Here is a 17414-nt window from a genome sequence, read left to right on the forward strand (position 1 = left end):
TGAAAACAAATGTGTTTTTAGAAGAGACTTAAAAACGGTCAAGCTAGGGGCCATTCGGATCTCCACTGGCAGGTCATTGCAGAGGCGAGGACCTATTACAGAAAAGGCACGGTCACCTCTACGCTTAAATCGGAGTGAGGGATTAAAAGAAGGTTCTGGTCACCAGATCTTAGGCTTCTCGAGGGGATGTACTGATGCAGCAGTTCAGATAGGTAGCCGGGTGCTTGATTGTGTAATGATTTAAAAACAAACAATAAGATTTTAAAATGTATTCTAAATTCAACGGGCAACCAATGAAGGGCCTTTAATAGTGGAGTGGCGTGATCCCTTTTATTCTTTTTAAAAGAAATCTAGAGGCAGCATTTTGGACCAGTTGAAGACGGCAATTTGAGCTTTGGAGATGCCACAATATAATGAGTTACAATAATCGAGACGTGACGTAATAAAAGCATGCACCGCCATCTCTAGAGTCTTATCAGTGAGGAAATGTTTAATTTTTGCAAGTATACGGAGTTGATGAAAACTGGACCCGATCACAGTGGACATTTGTTTATCGAATTTTAGTGAGTCATCTAAAATAACACCCAGATTACGTACCTGTGAAGACTTAAAAGCCGATAGGGATCCCAGGTCAAAATTACATGCTTTCGTATTTTCTGAAGGGCCAAAAACAGTTACTTCTGTTTTATCCTCATTTAGGGATAAAAAAATTTGAGATAACCAGGATTTAACCTCCTCTAGACAGGATAAAAGAGCAGTCATGGCCAGTGGATCATTTTTTCCTCATCGGCATAAAAGTGAAATGACACTCCATGTTTCCTACAAACAGATCCAAGAGGTAACATATATAATGAAAATAGGGAGGGGGACAAAATAGAGCCACAGGGGAGAGAGGCAGCGGAAGATAAAAATTCTCCTTGCCTAACCACATATTTCCTGTCAGATAAAAATGACTGGAACCACTTTAGCAGTGTCCCAGAGAGACCCACCCAAGATTTCAGTCTATTGATTAATATTCAAATATTCAAACCCAAAGTAATGATAGTAAGGAATATTTTAATAATTGCGATATGTGATTTGGGACTGTGGTGGAGCAGTTTCTAGATAAAACACTGATTTATTACTCAAAGCACCCCTCTGAAGCTGCAATGGTTTATTCCACTGTTGTAATGAGCTTACCATCGAAAGTGAAAGTTTATCTTTGTTGGGAGCTATTTTGTATCCTACCAAAAAAGAACCCCATCATTGTGAGGATAGGATAAAGAGTGAGTATCAAAGCTTACAGCATGCATAAATATAGTATGTTGTTACATATTGGTAATTGTAAATTGTGGTGAGCCTTCACCGTACAAGATCGAGCGCAGTTACAGCTTTTGATGGACAGTAAACTTTTACTGAGGCCAATGACAGTGACCAGTTATGGAAATATACGTAGGCCTAATTTAATTTTTTTTGTTGTTGTCCATTTTAACTTTGGGTTTTTGAATTTAAATCTGTTTATTAGCACATGATTCCAACACTACATGTTTGTGTAGTGAGGGTTAAAATTGTGTTAATTTGCAACGATGTTCGACCTGTTTTTTAGTTTTTTTTTCAAGCTGCCAAATTACTTCAAATGCCCATTACTACGTATATGGAAATGCACCACTTCATCTAACTACATTATCAGTAACATTATTTTTTCTTTTACCGTGAAACGTTGGATTTTTTTTAAACACTTTTTTTTTTATTTTTTTTTTTACTTTTTTTTTTTTTCATTATTTCATGATATCATTTCATTTTATCATCCGTATATAGGCTACTGTTGTTATATTCTGCTTATATTGCTTTCCAAGAGTAACTTAATAAAAAAAATCTTTTACTTATTAAACATACTAACTGAAAATAATCGTGGTAGTAGGTAATTACATTTATATCAGCAACTTATTAATATGTTACAATTCGCAACTCTATAACCGTCCAGGGTTGCCAGATTTTCACAACAAACCCCACCTAACTGAGCTTCAGGGGGGTCTCCCGGTAAAAATCACTTTTTGGAGGGTAAAATCCTGGTCATCTGGGTTCACCTGGTCAAATTCGCATTTCAGTCAAGTCAAGTCAAATTTATTTATATAGTGCTTTTTACAATTGGTAATTGTTTCAAAGCAGCTTTACATATTAGAAGCACAGAAAAAAGAGAAGTGGTTAAAAATAAGCTGTACAAGCAAGTGTGGTAATATGTAACATATACAAGATGGTGCTACATTAAGCCAATGTCGGCTGACTCCCAGGGGTGGAAAAAACCCCCTAGGAGAAAAACCCAGCGTGCTAACACTGGGAAAAAAGTCCTAGGAGGAAAAAAAACCCTTGGAAGATATATATAATATATGTAAATGGATATGTGTTACGTTTGCTGGTGTAGAGATGAGGCAGATACGGATTTCCACAATACATTCAATACTTTAATATAAATGAAGGCAGAGAACACCATACAAACACTAACACAAACAGAGAACGGACGAGGAGTGAAGGGAGTGAGTGCAATATATGGGGAGTGCTGACAATAGAGTCCAGGTGCAGGTGATGAGTGCTGATGAGGAGCTGACGAGGGAAGTGAGTGCAGGTGTGGAGAACAGGAGGATCATGGGAATTGGAGTCCAGGGGAACAAGGGATCTGTAACAGTACCTCCCCCTCCCGGTAGGCGCGTCCTCGCGCCGTAGATGTAACAACCGGGAGGGGGGCGGGCGCCCTGGAGACCTCAAACCGGAGCAGGGGGATGAGTAGACTGGAGTGGAGGTCTCCAGGGCGGGCTCAAAAGCCATGGCGGGTCAGGAGCCGTGGGCGGCCATGGCGGGTCAGGTGCGGCGGGCAGCCATGGCGGGTCAGGTGCGGCGGGCAGACATGCAGCAGGCAGACATGGCGGGTCAGGTGCAGCGGGCAGACATGGCGGGTCAGGTGCAGCGGGCCGCCATGGCGGGTCAGGAGCCGAAGGCGGCCATGGTGGGTCAGGAGCTGAAGTCCTCACGCCGTCAAGCCCAGTCGGCGCAGAAGGACCGGCGGGAGATGGCGGAACCAAAGGCTCTGCCGACCGAAGCGCAGCCGGGACTCCAGAAGGCCGCAGTGGAAGCAGTAGGACAGCCAACAAAAAGAACACCGGGGGGAGTGAGGAAGCCAACTGAAACTGAGGGACGGAGTGACGGAGCGGAGACGGAGGAGTGTAGTCCAGAGGGAAGGGCAGGCTGACGAGTGCACAAGGTGTGAGTGGAGGCAGGATGGATACTGGTGACGCTGGTGGACTGATGGGTAACGGTGGAGCAGAGGGAGGTTGGAGCCGGGGTGTAGGTAATCGCCCAGAGGTCCGAGGTGGAGATCTGGGCGAGGGGGCTTGAGGTGGAGGTTCCGTGTAAACATAAATGGATGGAGGTGGGAGAGGGAGGCAGGGAGGGAAAACAGTCTTAGAGCTGGCGGGTTCAGAAACACAGTTCATAGGGGCAGTAAGCTCGGCGGCGGCTGGAGCGGCTGACTCGGCGGCGGCTGAGACTGGCGCTGCTTGCTCGGCGGCGGAGACTGGCGCTGCTTGCTCGGCGGCGGAGACTGGCGCTGCTGGCTCGGCGGCGGAGACTGGCGCTGCTGGCTCGGCGGCGGAGACTGGCGCTGCTGGCTCGGCGGCGGAGACTGGCGCTGCTGGCTCGGCGGCGGAGACTGGCGCGGCTTGCTTGGCGGCGGAGACTGGAGCGGCTTGCTCGGCGGAGACTGGAGCGGCTTGCTCGGCGGAGACTGGAGCGGCTTGCTCGGCGGAGACTGGAGCGCTTGGCTCGGCGGAGACTGGAGAACTTGGCTCTGTCCAAAAGTCTATAAGCCAGGCCACCTCACTTGGTGGCTCGCACAGGGTTGGAGCTGCAGGCTCGGAAAGGGTTGGAGCGGGCTCTGGAGATACTGGAGCGGGCTCTGGAGATACTGGAGCGGGCTCTGGAGATACTGGAGCGGGCTCTGGAGACACTGGAGCGGGCTCTGGAGATACTGGAGCGGGCTCTGGAGATACTGGAGCCGGCTCTGGAGACACTGGAACGGGCTCTGGGGATACTGGAGCGGGCTCTGGAGACACTGGAGCGGGCTCTGGAGATACTGGAGCCGGCTCTGGAGACACTGGAACGGGCTCTGGGGATACTGGAGCGGGCTCTGGAGAGACTGGAGCCGCTTTCTTCCTCCTCCTCCGCTTACTGGGCCCAGTAGAGGAATGTGGGTCCAGCATGGGGCAGGCAGGGAGTTCGCTGGAAGGGTATGCGGAGGAAGCCGGAGGTTGACTGACTGGCCCGGCCAACCGTGTTTCTGGATGGACTGGACGACAACACTTATCCTGAACCCTATCCACGAAGAATTTGGAGCCATTTAAACACAAAATTAAATTGATAGTTTCGCTTAAGGAGAAACAAAAAACAGGTTCATCAAAACGGATAGTGTCGTCATCCAATCCATCCAAAAACAGGGAGATCAAAACTGCTTCAGGCCAGTTAGACAAATAAGCGAGCTCAACGAACTCCTCCACATACCTCTCCAGCGAACGACCTACCTGCAGGAGCCCGATAAGGCGATCGCTGGCTGTCAGGGTGAGAGGCGTTGGAGGAGCAGGAGCCCAGGAGCTGGGGAAGTCTCCATTTTTTCCTTGTGAAAATCCAACGTTTTGGTCCGTTCTTCTGTTACGTTTGCTGGTGTAGAGATGAGGCAGATACGGATTTCCACAATACATTCAATACTTTAATATAAATGAAGGCAGAGAACACCATACAAACACTAACACAAACAGAGAACGGACGAGGAGTGAAGGGAGTGAGTGCAATATATGGGGAGTGCTGACAATAGAGTCCAGGTGCAGGTGATGAGTGCTGATGAGGAGCTGACGAGGGAAGTGAGTGCAGGTGTGGAGAACAGGAGGATCATGGGAATTGGAGTCCAGGGGAACAAGGGATCTGTAACAATATGGAGATCAAAATCTGAATTATAAATTTTTATTATAGAGATTAAAAATAGATTATATATAAATATATGTAAGCGGATACGGAGATTAAAAATCTGAATTATAGATGCAGCCAGAACTGGATCTGTAGGCCCATTGTCTCCTGGGCTACGTTGTAGTCAGGTCCAGACACAGGTTCTCCATCTGATCTGGATACGGCCTGGATCCAGCACCCGGCAAACCTCAGGATAAGCAGAGAGACTGATATTAGCGTAGATGCTATTCTTATTCTGATGTACAGGTATATCTAGTGTTATAGGAAATGTTCTCGGTTCCGGCCGACCTAATTATTGCAGCGTAACAATCCTTTAACGGATTTGAAAAATGTTAATGTATTGATAATGTGTTATGTGTATGCAAGAGCAAAGAGATGTGTTTTTAGTCTAGATTTAAACTGACAGAGTGTGTCTGCTTCCCGAACAATGCTAGGAAGATTGTTCCAGAGTTTAGGTGCTAAATAGGAAAAGGATCTGCCGCCTTCAGTTGATTTTGATATTCTGGGTATTATCAACTGGCCTGAATTCTGAGATCGCAATAGACGTGAAGGACTATAATGCACCAAGAGCTCGCTTAGATATTGGGGAGCTAAACCATTTAGAGCTTTATAAGTAAGTAGCAAGATTTTAAAATCTATACGATGTTTAATAGGGAGCCAATGTAATGTTGACAGAACTGGGCTAATATGGTCATACTTTCTGGTTCTAGTAAGAACTCTAGCTGCCGCATTTTGGACCAACTGTAGTCTGTTTAAAAGCCGAGCAGAACAACCACCCAGTAGAGCGTTACAGTAATCTAGTCTTGAGGTCATGAATGCATGAACCAACTGTTCCGCATTTGTCATTGAGAGCATATGTCGTAATTTAGATATATTTTTTAGATGGAAGAAGGCGGTTTTACAGATACTAGAAACATGACTTTCAAATGAAAGATTGGTATCAAAGAGCACACCCAGGTTCCTAACTGAGGACGAAGATTTAAGGGCGAAGTGTTAGAGAGTATTCAAGGTTTTTTTTTGGTCCAAAGATTAGGATATCAGTTTTTTCTGAATTTAATAATAAGAAATTTCTTGTCATCCAGTTTTTAATGTCAGCTATGCATTCTGTTAGTTTTGTGAATTTGTAGGTTTCGTCAGGGCGCGAGGAAATATAGAGCTGAGTATCGTCAGCGTAGCAGTGAAAACTAACACCATGCTTCCTAATTATCTCTCCTAAGGGCAGCATGTACAGAGTGAAAAGCAACGGTCCTAGTACTGAGCCTTGTGGTACTCCATATTGAACTTGTGATCGATACGACATCTCTTCATTAACTACTACAGACTGATAATGTCAGATAAGTAAGATTTGAACCATGTCAAAGCAATTCCACTAATGCCAATATAGTTTTCAAGTCTTTTTAAAAGAATGTTGTGATCGATAGTGTCAAAAGCAGCACTGAGATCTAATAACACTAATAGAGAAATACAGCCACGATCGGATGATAAGAGTAGATCGTTTGTAACTCTAACGAGAGCAGTCTCAGTACTATGGTATGGTCTAAATCCTGACTGGAAATCCTCACAGATTCCATTTCTTTCTAAAAAGGAGCACAGTTGTGTTGAAACTGCCTTTTCTAGTATCTTTGACAGAAAAGGTAGATTCGAGATTGGCCTGTAATTTACTAAATCTCTCGGATCTAGTTGAGGTTTTTTAATAAGAGGTTTAATAATAGCCTGCTTAAAAGTTTTTGGCACGTATCCTAGTGTTAAAGATGAATTAATTATATCAAGAAGTGGACCTACAACCTCTGGAAGCATTTCTTTCAGTAGTTTAGTCGGCATTGGGTCTAACATACATGTTGTTGATTTTGATGATTTGATAAGTTTAGATAATTCTTCCTCTCCTATAGCGGCGAATGATTCTAGTTTTAGTTTATAATTTTCTCTCTAATATTGTCAATCTTGCAAGTAAAGAAGTTCATAAAGTCATTACTGCTGTGCTCTTTGGAAACGTCAGCAGTTGAATCTCTGTTTCTAGTTAATTTAGCCACTGTGTCAAATAAATACCTAGGATTATGTTTGTTTTCTATTAAGAGATTTGAAAAATAAGTAGATCTAGCATTTCTTATAGCCGTTCTGTACTCAATCATTTTTTCTTTCCACGAAAGGCGAAAAACTTCTAGTTTTGTTTTCTTCCAACTACGTTCAGCTTTTCTCACAGCTCGTTTTAGAGCCCGAGTGTGCTCATCATACCACGGCGTTGGATTAGTTTCAAGTGTTAGAGAGTATTCAAGGTTTTTTCGTGAGGAAGTTTTTGGTCCAAAGATTAGGATATCAGTTTTTTCTGAATTTAATAATAAGAAATTTCTTGTCATCCAGTTTTTAATGTCAGCTATGCATTCTGTTAGTTTTGTGAATTTGTAGGTTTCGTCAGGGCGCGAGGAAATATAGAGCTGAGTATCGTCAGCGTAGCAGTGAAAACTAACACCATGCTTCCTAATTATCTCTCCTAAGGGCAGCATGTACAGAGTGAAAAGCAAGTAAAGAAGTTCATAAAGTCATTACTGCTGTGCTCTTTGGAAACGTCAGCAGTTGAATCTCTGTTTCTAGTTAATTTAGCCACTGTGTCAAATAAATACCTAGGATTATGTTTGTTTTCTATTAAGAGATTTGAAAAATAAGTAGATCTAGCATTTCTTATAGCCGTTCTGTACTCAATCATTTTTTCTTTCCACGAAAGGCGAAAAACTTCTAGTTTTGTTTTCTTCCAACTACGTTCAGCTTTTCTCACAGCTCGTTTTAGAGCCCGAGTGTGCTCATCATACCACGGCGTTGGATTAGTTTCCTTAATCTTCTTTAGACGTAAAGGAGCGACTGCATCTAATGTGCTGGAAAAGAGAGAGCCAATAGTTTCTGTTGCAGCATCGAGTTCTTCTAAGTTGTCAGGTATACTAAGGCGATGAAACTGCTCGGGGAGATTATTTATAAAGCAATCTTTAGTGGTAGAAGTGATGGTTCTACCATATTTATGGCTGGGTGGTGGTTTTGTAGCCTTGGCTAACTGTATTATACACGAGACTAAATAATGATCTGATATATCATCGCTCTGCGGTAGAATTTCAACAGCATCAATATCAATTCCATGCGACAGTATTAGATCTAAGGTATGATTACGACAATGAGTGGGTCCTGACACGTGTTGTCTAACTCCAATAGAGTTTAAAATGTCTGCAAATGCCAATCCAAATGCGTCTTTATTATTATCTACATGGATATTAAAATCACCAACAACAAGGACTTTATCCGCAGCCAGTACTAACTCTGATAGAAAATCAGCAAATTCTTTGATAAAGTCAGTATGGTGCCCTGGTGGCCTGTATACAGTAGCCAGCACAAATGTCAACTTACATAATGTTACATAAAGCACCATCACTTCGAAGGAATTATATTTGAAATTCTTTTGAATGATTCTGAATATATTACCTTTGCCTTTCTGTCGAGGATTGTGTCGATAGTCATAACCTTGAGGACTAGACTCATTTAAAATAATGTAATCGTCTGGTTTTAGCCAGGTTTCTGTCAAACACAGCAAGTCTAGTTTATTGTCTGTGATAATTTCATTTACAATAAGTGCTTTTGAAGAAATAGATCTAATATTCAGTAACCCAAGCTTTATCATTTGTTTATCTGATTTATCTGTGATTTTCATTTTCTGAACATCAATTAAATTTTTACCCTTAAAAGGTTTCGGAAGTTTTTTGTATTTACTAGTTCGAGGTACAGACACAGTCTCTATGTGATAATATCTAGGTGAAAGAGTTTCTATGTGCTGTGAATTATCTGAGTTCTGTGACGTGAGGCGGCTAGCAGACGGTCGGTTTAGCCAGTTTGTCTGCGTCCTGATCTGGGCCCTGGTTTGTCATGTTTCAGCTCTAAGAGGGGCTAAATATAATGTCATTTTGGGGTTGCTTCAACCCGCGGCAACAGTGTTAAAGTAGCCCAATTCTGCGGGAAAAACACTTGACTTGGCAACACTGTAACCCTGCAACACTGTGCAGAACTTTTTTAATTTCCAAAATTGTACAATTGTACAAATTTCACATATATTCAGCAGATATAAATGTTTCAAAAATAATACTCCGAGAAGTTTCACATAGTATCATAAAACAATAACATTTTTAACCTTGAGTATTATATATGACGAACAATAACATTCATATCAAGATATCAGACTTTTTTTTCACAAATTAAAGAAGAAAAAAGAAAAGAAGAAGAAAAATCAGAAGAGGGTATACATGTATAGTTAAATTAAAGAAGAGGAATTTAATTCTTTGTAAATGCCCATAGTTCTGATTGCTTTGCGGTTTGAGAGTCCTTGTAAGGTTTCAAAATAAATCTTCATGTCAGCCTTGAAGTGGGTGATATTGGTTATTGGTTATTTGAAAAAGTCCAAATCAATCTCAAATTAATATATTCAAAATGGTCATTCCAAAAGTATTTTTGTCGAAATGTTGCAGGACAATGAATCAAATGTCTGAAAAATGTATTATTACATTTACTATCTTTAATATCAACACTGTCTAAAAGACCTCTTTTTTTAAACGTTGATTACTCGTGAGATTCACTGATGCCTTGCAGAAGTCTCAAAAAACCTGCTGGTATTGCATCAAATACGATGCTATATTCTCGTGGACATATTGAAACAGTCTATGAAAATTCAGAATATGTAAATAAGTAGCCCTCGTCATTTATCAATTGTGAGACCATTAAAATACCATTTTTAAACCAATTGATATAGAAGATTGATTTATTCTTATATTTAATGATTTTATTATTACAAATTAACTGTTTGTTTGGGGGGGGGGGGGGGGGGGGGGTTGTTTATATATCTTTATGCTTAATATAATGTTATTACTAAGAATTACATAAAATATTTCTATGTAAATAGTGAGGCTTGTTTTTCCATATAAAATTGAATAATGTTGAATAATTTCTTTATATATATAAATTATAAGTGAGGCTCATCAGCTTTCCTGTAGCTCAGTGGTTAGAGCATGGCAATAGCAATGCCAAGGTCATGGGTTTGATCCCAGGGAATGCACATACTCAGATCCAAATGTATAGTATAATGCAATGTAAGTAATGTAAGGATAAAAGCGTCTGCCAAATGCATAAATGCAAATGCAAATTTCAAGAGAGAATAACTTCATAACTTCCGCCCATAATTGGTCCATACCAAATAGGGGGTGAACACAAAACCACCAACTAGTTATGGATGATTATTTGTAAAATACGTTCAGTAAGGCTGGAGTGGGTTGGCAATTGGCATTACCACTGTTACTATTCCAGTAACAATTAAAGTGACTTAAATATGGCTGATTCTGTCATTTTAACATTGGTGATTTTTCATAATTTAGGACTTACATCATCCTGTGTCCCTACACAAGATGACAAGATTTTTAAAACCAATTCTATACTACAGTACAGTCAGTCAGCAAATTCTCTGTTTACAGTTGTTGTTTTTAACAATTAGTTTAATACATTTCTCAAAAATAAGTAGACATTTTCAAAATTTTTCAGGCCTACAACAGAAGTCTAGTAGATCTGGGGCCGTATTCACAAAACATCTTAAGGCTTAAAGTAGCTCCTAACTTGCTGATTTAGGAGAAACTCTTAAAAATAATGGGTGTGTCAGTCCTAATTTTAGGAGTCCTAAATTTTTGCTCTAAGTGAGTATTTCACAAAGCATTTTAGCGCTAAAACTAGTTCCTAAGTCTGTGAAACATTAGGAGTAGTCAAGAGGACTTCTAAGTCACTAAGAGCAAATCACAAACAGTCCTAATCCACCCAAAGACACTGAACATCACTGAGGGAATAGAGGATAGAGCCTTGGGTGCTGAACCTTTTCTTCATAAATGCAATACATTTTGATTTATAGATTTGAATCTACGACGAGGCGCCAAAAATAAATCTTTAACAAATAATTAAATATTGTCTGATTACCTGTGGCAGTGGTTTTCATGAGTTCACACTTACAAAAAAAAAAAAAAAAAAAAAAAAAAAAAAAATGTATATATATATATATATATATATATATATATATATATATATATGCTCAGCAGCTTTGTGAAGAGGTTTTAAGAGAAAAGAGAAAAGCTAAGAACTTTTACTGCTATTTAGGAGAACTCTTAGTGGTAAGATAAATTGTTTTGTGAATACGGCCCCTGATTATTATTACTTTGATAAAGAATACTTTAAATGACCATATTCTGCAAATGTTATATGTTTACATAACACTTTTAAAATTGCATAATATTTTCAAAAAAGATCCAACTGTAAACACTAATTATTATTATTATTATTGTGACTCTGTGTGTTTTAGATTTGTGAGTGTTTTGGTGACGGTGGAAGTGATCCACCTATGCAGTTTCAATATGGATGATATTCAGACATCCTGTGATGAAGATATTCGTCCTGAAATCAGGTATTCTTATTAAAATCTTAAAATGTTACATATTCATACACCAGTAAAATATCATAGTGAAATCAGGTACTCCATTTAAAGGGTTCACCCAAAAATGAAAATTATGTCATTAATGTCATTATGTCATTAATCACCCTCATGTCGTTCCAAACCCGTAAGACTTCCGTTCATCTTCGGAACACAGTTTAAGATATTTTAGATTTAGTCCGAGAGCTTTCTGTCCCTCCATTGAAAGTGTTTGTACGGTATACTGTCCATGTCCAGAAAGGTAATAAAAACATCATCAAAGTAGTCCATGTGACATCAGTGGGTAGTTAGAATTTTTTGACGCTTCGAAAATACATTTTGGTATTCAATTAGGATATTTAAGAAGTTTTTATAAATGTTTATAAACGTTCACTAGAAAAAAAAGCATGGCTGGTGTGCATCTTGAGACAAACAATGGCAACAACATATTTTCAGATCTGTCAGTACAAGTTACTTTGAGTTACAACAACTCAAACATGCATTTTAGTCTGGGACAAGCTTAAGTCGTGTCTGTGAAACCAGGTATAGAAAGATATAAGTGTTCAGTAAATATGTTTACAAGTCTATATGTTTTAAAGCTAAAATGTACAAACGTGTATTAAAACTATCCTGGTACATGTGTGGGAACAGCTAGTACTGGCGGTGGAGAACATGTGAACTGGTGTCCATTATAATGTCCTCACTCTTTCTCTGTGTCTGCTATTCACAGAAGGACATCAAGTTTGTCATATTCAGACATAGCCAAGGTCTTGCCGATGACGAGAGCAATGTCTCTGCTTCGCCACAGAGTTTTGCAAAGATGTACTACTAATAACAGAACTTGTGTAATGTGCAATAGGTTATCTCCATAAAATTGGAAATTCTCATCATCTATATTAGTATGTTATAACAATATTAAATATAGATTTGAAAGCATATCTTCACACAAATAAATGTTTAAATGTTGTCTCTTGAATGCGGAAGTGTGTGTCTATTGATTCTTTTTTGCTCATGTGCTGTAAGTGTCATTTTTGTGTCCCTGTATGTTTGGGCCCTAAATAAATATTTAAAAAAGTGTTTACAGATTGAAGTGGTTCTTACTAGAGGTCAGTTTAATGATTGAGGAGATTTCTGTCCCAGTTTGTTGTATATAATGTATTTATTTAAATTTAATGTGATTTTAGAGCTGAACCAATTGTTATAGTTTAAATGTTACAATCCCCTCTTACAGTTCAGTGCAGCAGAAGAGATCAGACTCACCAGAGTGCAGCTGTGTGTCTGTGAAGAGTGACGCGTCTATGGATCAACCAATACGATTAAGTTCTAAAAAGAAACCATCAGACTCACCAGAGCCCAGCTGTGTGTCTATGAAGAGTGACGCGTCTATGGATCCTCCGATACGATTAAGTTCTAAAAGGAAACCATCAGGCTCACCAGAGCCCAGCTGTGTGTCTATGAAGAGTGACGCGTCTATGGATCATCCAATACGATTAAGTTCTAAAAAGAAACCATCAGACTCACCAGAGTCCAGCTGTGTGTCTATGAAGAGTGACGCGTCTATGGATCATCCAATACGATTAAGTTCTAAAAAGAAACCATCAGACTCACCAGAGTCCAGCTGTGTGTCTATGAAGAGTGACGAGTCTATGGATCATCCAATACGATTAAGTTCTAAAAAGAAACCATCAGACTCACCAGAGCCCAGCTGTGTGTCTATGAAGAGTGACGCGTCTATGGATCATCCAATACGATTAAGTTCTAAAAAGAAACCATCAGACTCACCAGAGTCCAGCTGTGTGTCTATGAAGAGTGACGCGTCTATGGATCATCCAATACGATTAAGTTCTAAAAAGAAACCATCAGACTCACCAGAGCCCAGCTGTGTGTCTATGAAGAGTGACGCGTCTATGGATCATCCAATACGATTAAGTTCTAAAAAGAAACCATCAGACTCACCAGAGCCCAGCTGTGTGTCTATGAAGAGTGACGCGTCTATGGATCCTCCGATACGATTAAGTTCTAAAAGGAAACCATCAGACTCACCAGAGCCCAGCTGTGTGTCTATGAAGAGTGACGCGTCTATGGATCCTCCGATACGATTAAGTTCTAAAAAGAAACCGTCAGACTCACCAGAGCCCAGCTGTGTGTCTATGAGGAGTGACGCGTCTATGGATCCTCCGATACGATTAAGTTCTAAAAGGAAACCATCAGACTCACCAGAGCCCAGCTGTGTGTCTATGAAGAGTGACGCGTCTATGGATCCTCCGATACGATTAAGTTCTAAAAGGAAACCATCAGACTCACCAGAGCCCAGCTGTGTGTCTATGAAGAGTGACGCGTCTATGGATCCTCCGATACAATTAAGTTCTAAAAAGAAACCGTCAGACTCACCAGAGCCCAGCTGTGTGTCTATGAAGAGTGACGCGTCTATGGATCCTCCGATACAATTAAGTTCTAAAAAGAAACCGTCAGACTCACCAGAGCCCAGCTGTGTGTCTATGAAGAGTGACGAGTCTATGGATCATCCAATACGATTAAGTTCTAAAAAGAAACCATCAGACTCACCAGAGTCCAGCTGTGTGTCTATGAAGAGTGACGAGTCTATGGATCATCCAATACGATTAAGTTCTAAAAAGAAACCATCAGACTCACCAGAGTCCAGCTGTGTGTCTATGAAGAGTGACGCGTCTATGGATCATCCAATACGATTAAGTTCTAAAAAGAAACCATCAGACTCACCAGAGTCCAGCTGTGTGTCTATGAAGAGTGACGCGTCTATGGATCATCCAATACGATTAAGTTCTAAAAAGAAACCATCAGACTCACCAGAGCCCAGCTGTGTGTCTATGAAGAGTGACGAGTCTATGGATCATCCAATACGATTAAGTTCTAAAAAGAAACCATCAGACTCACCAGAGTCCAGCTGTGTGTCTATGAAGAGTGACGCGTCTATGGATCATCCAATACGATTAAGTTCTAAAAAGAAACCATCAGACTCACCAGAGCCCAGCTGTGTGTCTATGAAGAGTGACGCGTCTATGGATCATCCAATACGATTAAGTTCTAAAAAGAAACCATCAGACTCACCAGAGTCCAGCTGTGTGTCTATGAAGAGTGACGTGTACTGGATGATCCAATGTATGGATCATCCAGTACATTTTCCGAGTGGAGATACACAGACTGATCTCAGGTATAACCTTTTTAATTAAAATATGATTCTAATATGGCAAAATACTAAACAATGTACAAGAATAATTATTATCAGAATATTACTCTGATAATGAATAATTATTATTTTAATTGGTTTATAGTTTTGTATCTTTATCTCATTTTTTTAAAAGTACATAGTGTTGCTCACACAGAGACACACATCTATGAGAGAGCTAAAGATATGCATTGATTATGATACAGAATGCTAAAAGACATTGTGCTTATTAACTCATGTAATAATGTGGTATTCTAATTTTACAGCCATGAAGTCCTCAACAGGTTTAGATCAAATCTGAAGAAGAAGTTTGAGTGTCTGTATGAGGGAACAGCACAGCAGGGAAACCCAACACTCCTGAATGAGATCTACACAGAGCTCTACATCACAGAGAGTGAGAGTGGAGAGATCAGTAATGAGCATGAGGTGAGACAGATTGAGACACAATCCAGGAGAGCAGCAACAGAGGACACACCGATCCAATGCAATGACATCTTTAGACCTTTACCTGGACAAGACAAACCCATCAGAACTGTGCTGACAAAGGGAGTCGCTGGCATTGGAAAAACAGTCTCTGTGCAGAAGTTCATCCTGGACTGGGCTGAAGGGAAAGAGAATCAGGACGTCCAGCTCATATTTCCACTTCCTTTCAGAGAGCTCAATTTGATGAAGGACAAAACACTCAGTCTTTCAGATCTTCTTCATGTCTTTTTCCCTGAAACAAAAGAAATGGAAATATCCAGTGACAAATATAAAGTATTGTTCATCTTTGATGGTCTGGATGAGTGTCGTCTTCCCTTACGTTTTAAAAGGAATGAAAGAGAACAAAAAGAAATCAGTGGACGTGCTGCTGATGAACCTCCTTGTGGGGAATCTGCTTCCCTCTGCTCTCATCTGGATCACCTCCAGACCAGCAGCAGCTGATCTCGTCCCCTCTGAGTGTGTCCATCGAGTGACAGAGGTACGAGGCTTCAATGAGCCACAGAAGGAGGAATACTTCAGGAAGAGAATCAGTGATCAGAGTCTGGCCAATACAATCATCTCACACCTGAAGTCATCAAGGAGCCTCGACATCATGTGCCACATCCCAGTGTTCTGCTGGATCTCAGCCGCTGTTCTAGAGAAGATGTTGAGCGAAGCAGAGAGTGGAGAGATTCCCAAGACTCTCACTCAAATGTACACACACTTCCTGATCCTTCAGACCAACATCAAACATGAGAAGGACTATGAGAAGAACGTGACAGATGAAGACATGATCCTCAAACTGGGGAAAGTGGCTTTTCAGCAGCTTGTGAAAGGCAATGTGATCTTCTATGAGGAAGACCTGAGAGAGTGTGGCATTGATGTGACAGAAGCATCAGTGTACTCAGGATTGTGCACTCAGATCTTCAGAGAGGAGTTTGGCTGGTATCAGGGGAAAGTCTTCTGCTTTGTTCATCTGAGCGTTCAGGAATATCTAGCGGCTCTATATGTGCATCTGTCCTGTACAAACAACAACAGAAATGTGTTTGACCAAATCACCAAACAGAGTTTGTGGTCTAAAGTTAAGGAGAGGTTTAAACTTGTTTCATTATCTGAGCTGCATCAGAGAGCTGTGAATGAGGCTCTAAAGTGTAAAAATGGACATCTGGACCTTTTCCTGAGGTTTCTTTTGGGTCTGTCAGTGGAGTCTCATCAGATTCTCCTACAAGGACTAATGAAACAGAGAAGAAGCAGATCTGACAGTAATGAGAAAACAGTTGAGTACATCAAGAAGAAGATCAGCACCATTGACTCTCCAGAGAAATCCATCAATCTTTTCCACTGTCTGAATGAACTGGGTGATCATTCACTAGTGGAGGAAATACAACAGTATCTGAAATCTGGGAGAATAAGTAAAGCCAAACTCTCTTCATCTCAGTGGTCAGCTGTAGTTTTTGTGTTGTTGACATCAGAGAAGGAGCTGGATGAGTTTGATATTAATACATTTGTTGGAGGAAACGATAAATCTAAAAAACTGAAGGTTTTTCAGAAGCTGCTGCCTGTGATTAAAGAATCCAGATCAGTTCAGTAAGTATCTTTCAGAACAATCACTTCACTGTTAAAACATTAAAAGAATGAGTAAGGAATAATTGACTCCGGGCCGTTGAATTATTAGAAAATAATGCACACCCAAATTAGTAATGCGGCCACGACTTGAAGCAGATTTTCTAATAATTCAACGGCCTGGAGTCAATTATTCTGCTTATACTACACTGTAAAAAAAGTCAGTAAAATATACAGCAAAACACCGTCAAATTCCAACGGTAATGGAGCGTAAAACCAAAAACTTCCTTTTACTGTATTAAATAGATTGAATAACCGTTAATTGTGAGACTGGATAAAACTTTGTTTTTTACTGTAATAAAATGTTGAAATTATAAATATTTTCTGTGAAAACAAATAAATATGCATACATTTTACAATTAAATATTGTAATGTTGAAAATGTCTAAAAACCTTAGATTTTATGGTATTATTTGAGTAAAACTACATCTTTTGGGGTTGTGCACATTGGAATTCACAGTATAAATCTGTAGATTTTTAAGCAAACAAAAACATTAATTTTTACAGAAGCAAGATGTTAAAAAATCCCACTAAACACTGGACGTCGGATAGACGTGTAGATCGTCTATATTAGGTCCGTCGGTCCATGACCATTTCTGAACATCTATTCAACGTCCAAACTAGGTCCACTATTTGGACGTCCAACCATGACCCAACTTGGACGTCA

General features: G+C 40.3%; 1 protein-coding gene across 1 annotated transcript in view; it reads left to right on the forward strand.

Moving 5' to 3' along the window:
• Positions 1–1208: 1208 nt before the first annotated feature.
• LOC125254247 (NACHT, LRR and PYD domains-containing protein 3-like) overlaps positions 1209–17414 on the forward strand; it is a 49003-nt gene continuing 32797 nt past the window's right edge. The window contains 5 exon segments of the mRNA XM_048168784.1: positions 1209–1265; positions 11351–11452; positions 12690–14648; positions 14930–15481; positions 15483–16712. Coding sequence (XP_048024741.1) covers positions 11403–11452; positions 12690–14648; positions 14930–15481; positions 15483–16712 — 3791 coding nt within the window. The 5' untranslated portion in view covers positions 1209–1265; positions 11351–11402.

This window comes from Megalobrama amblycephala, linkage group LG19, assembly GCF_018812025.1.
Source record: "Megalobrama amblycephala isolate DHTTF-2021 linkage group LG19, ASM1881202v1, whole genome shotgun sequence".
Classification (NCBI taxonomy): domain Eukaryota; kingdom Metazoa; phylum Chordata; class Actinopteri; order Cypriniformes; family Xenocyprididae; genus Megalobrama; species Megalobrama amblycephala.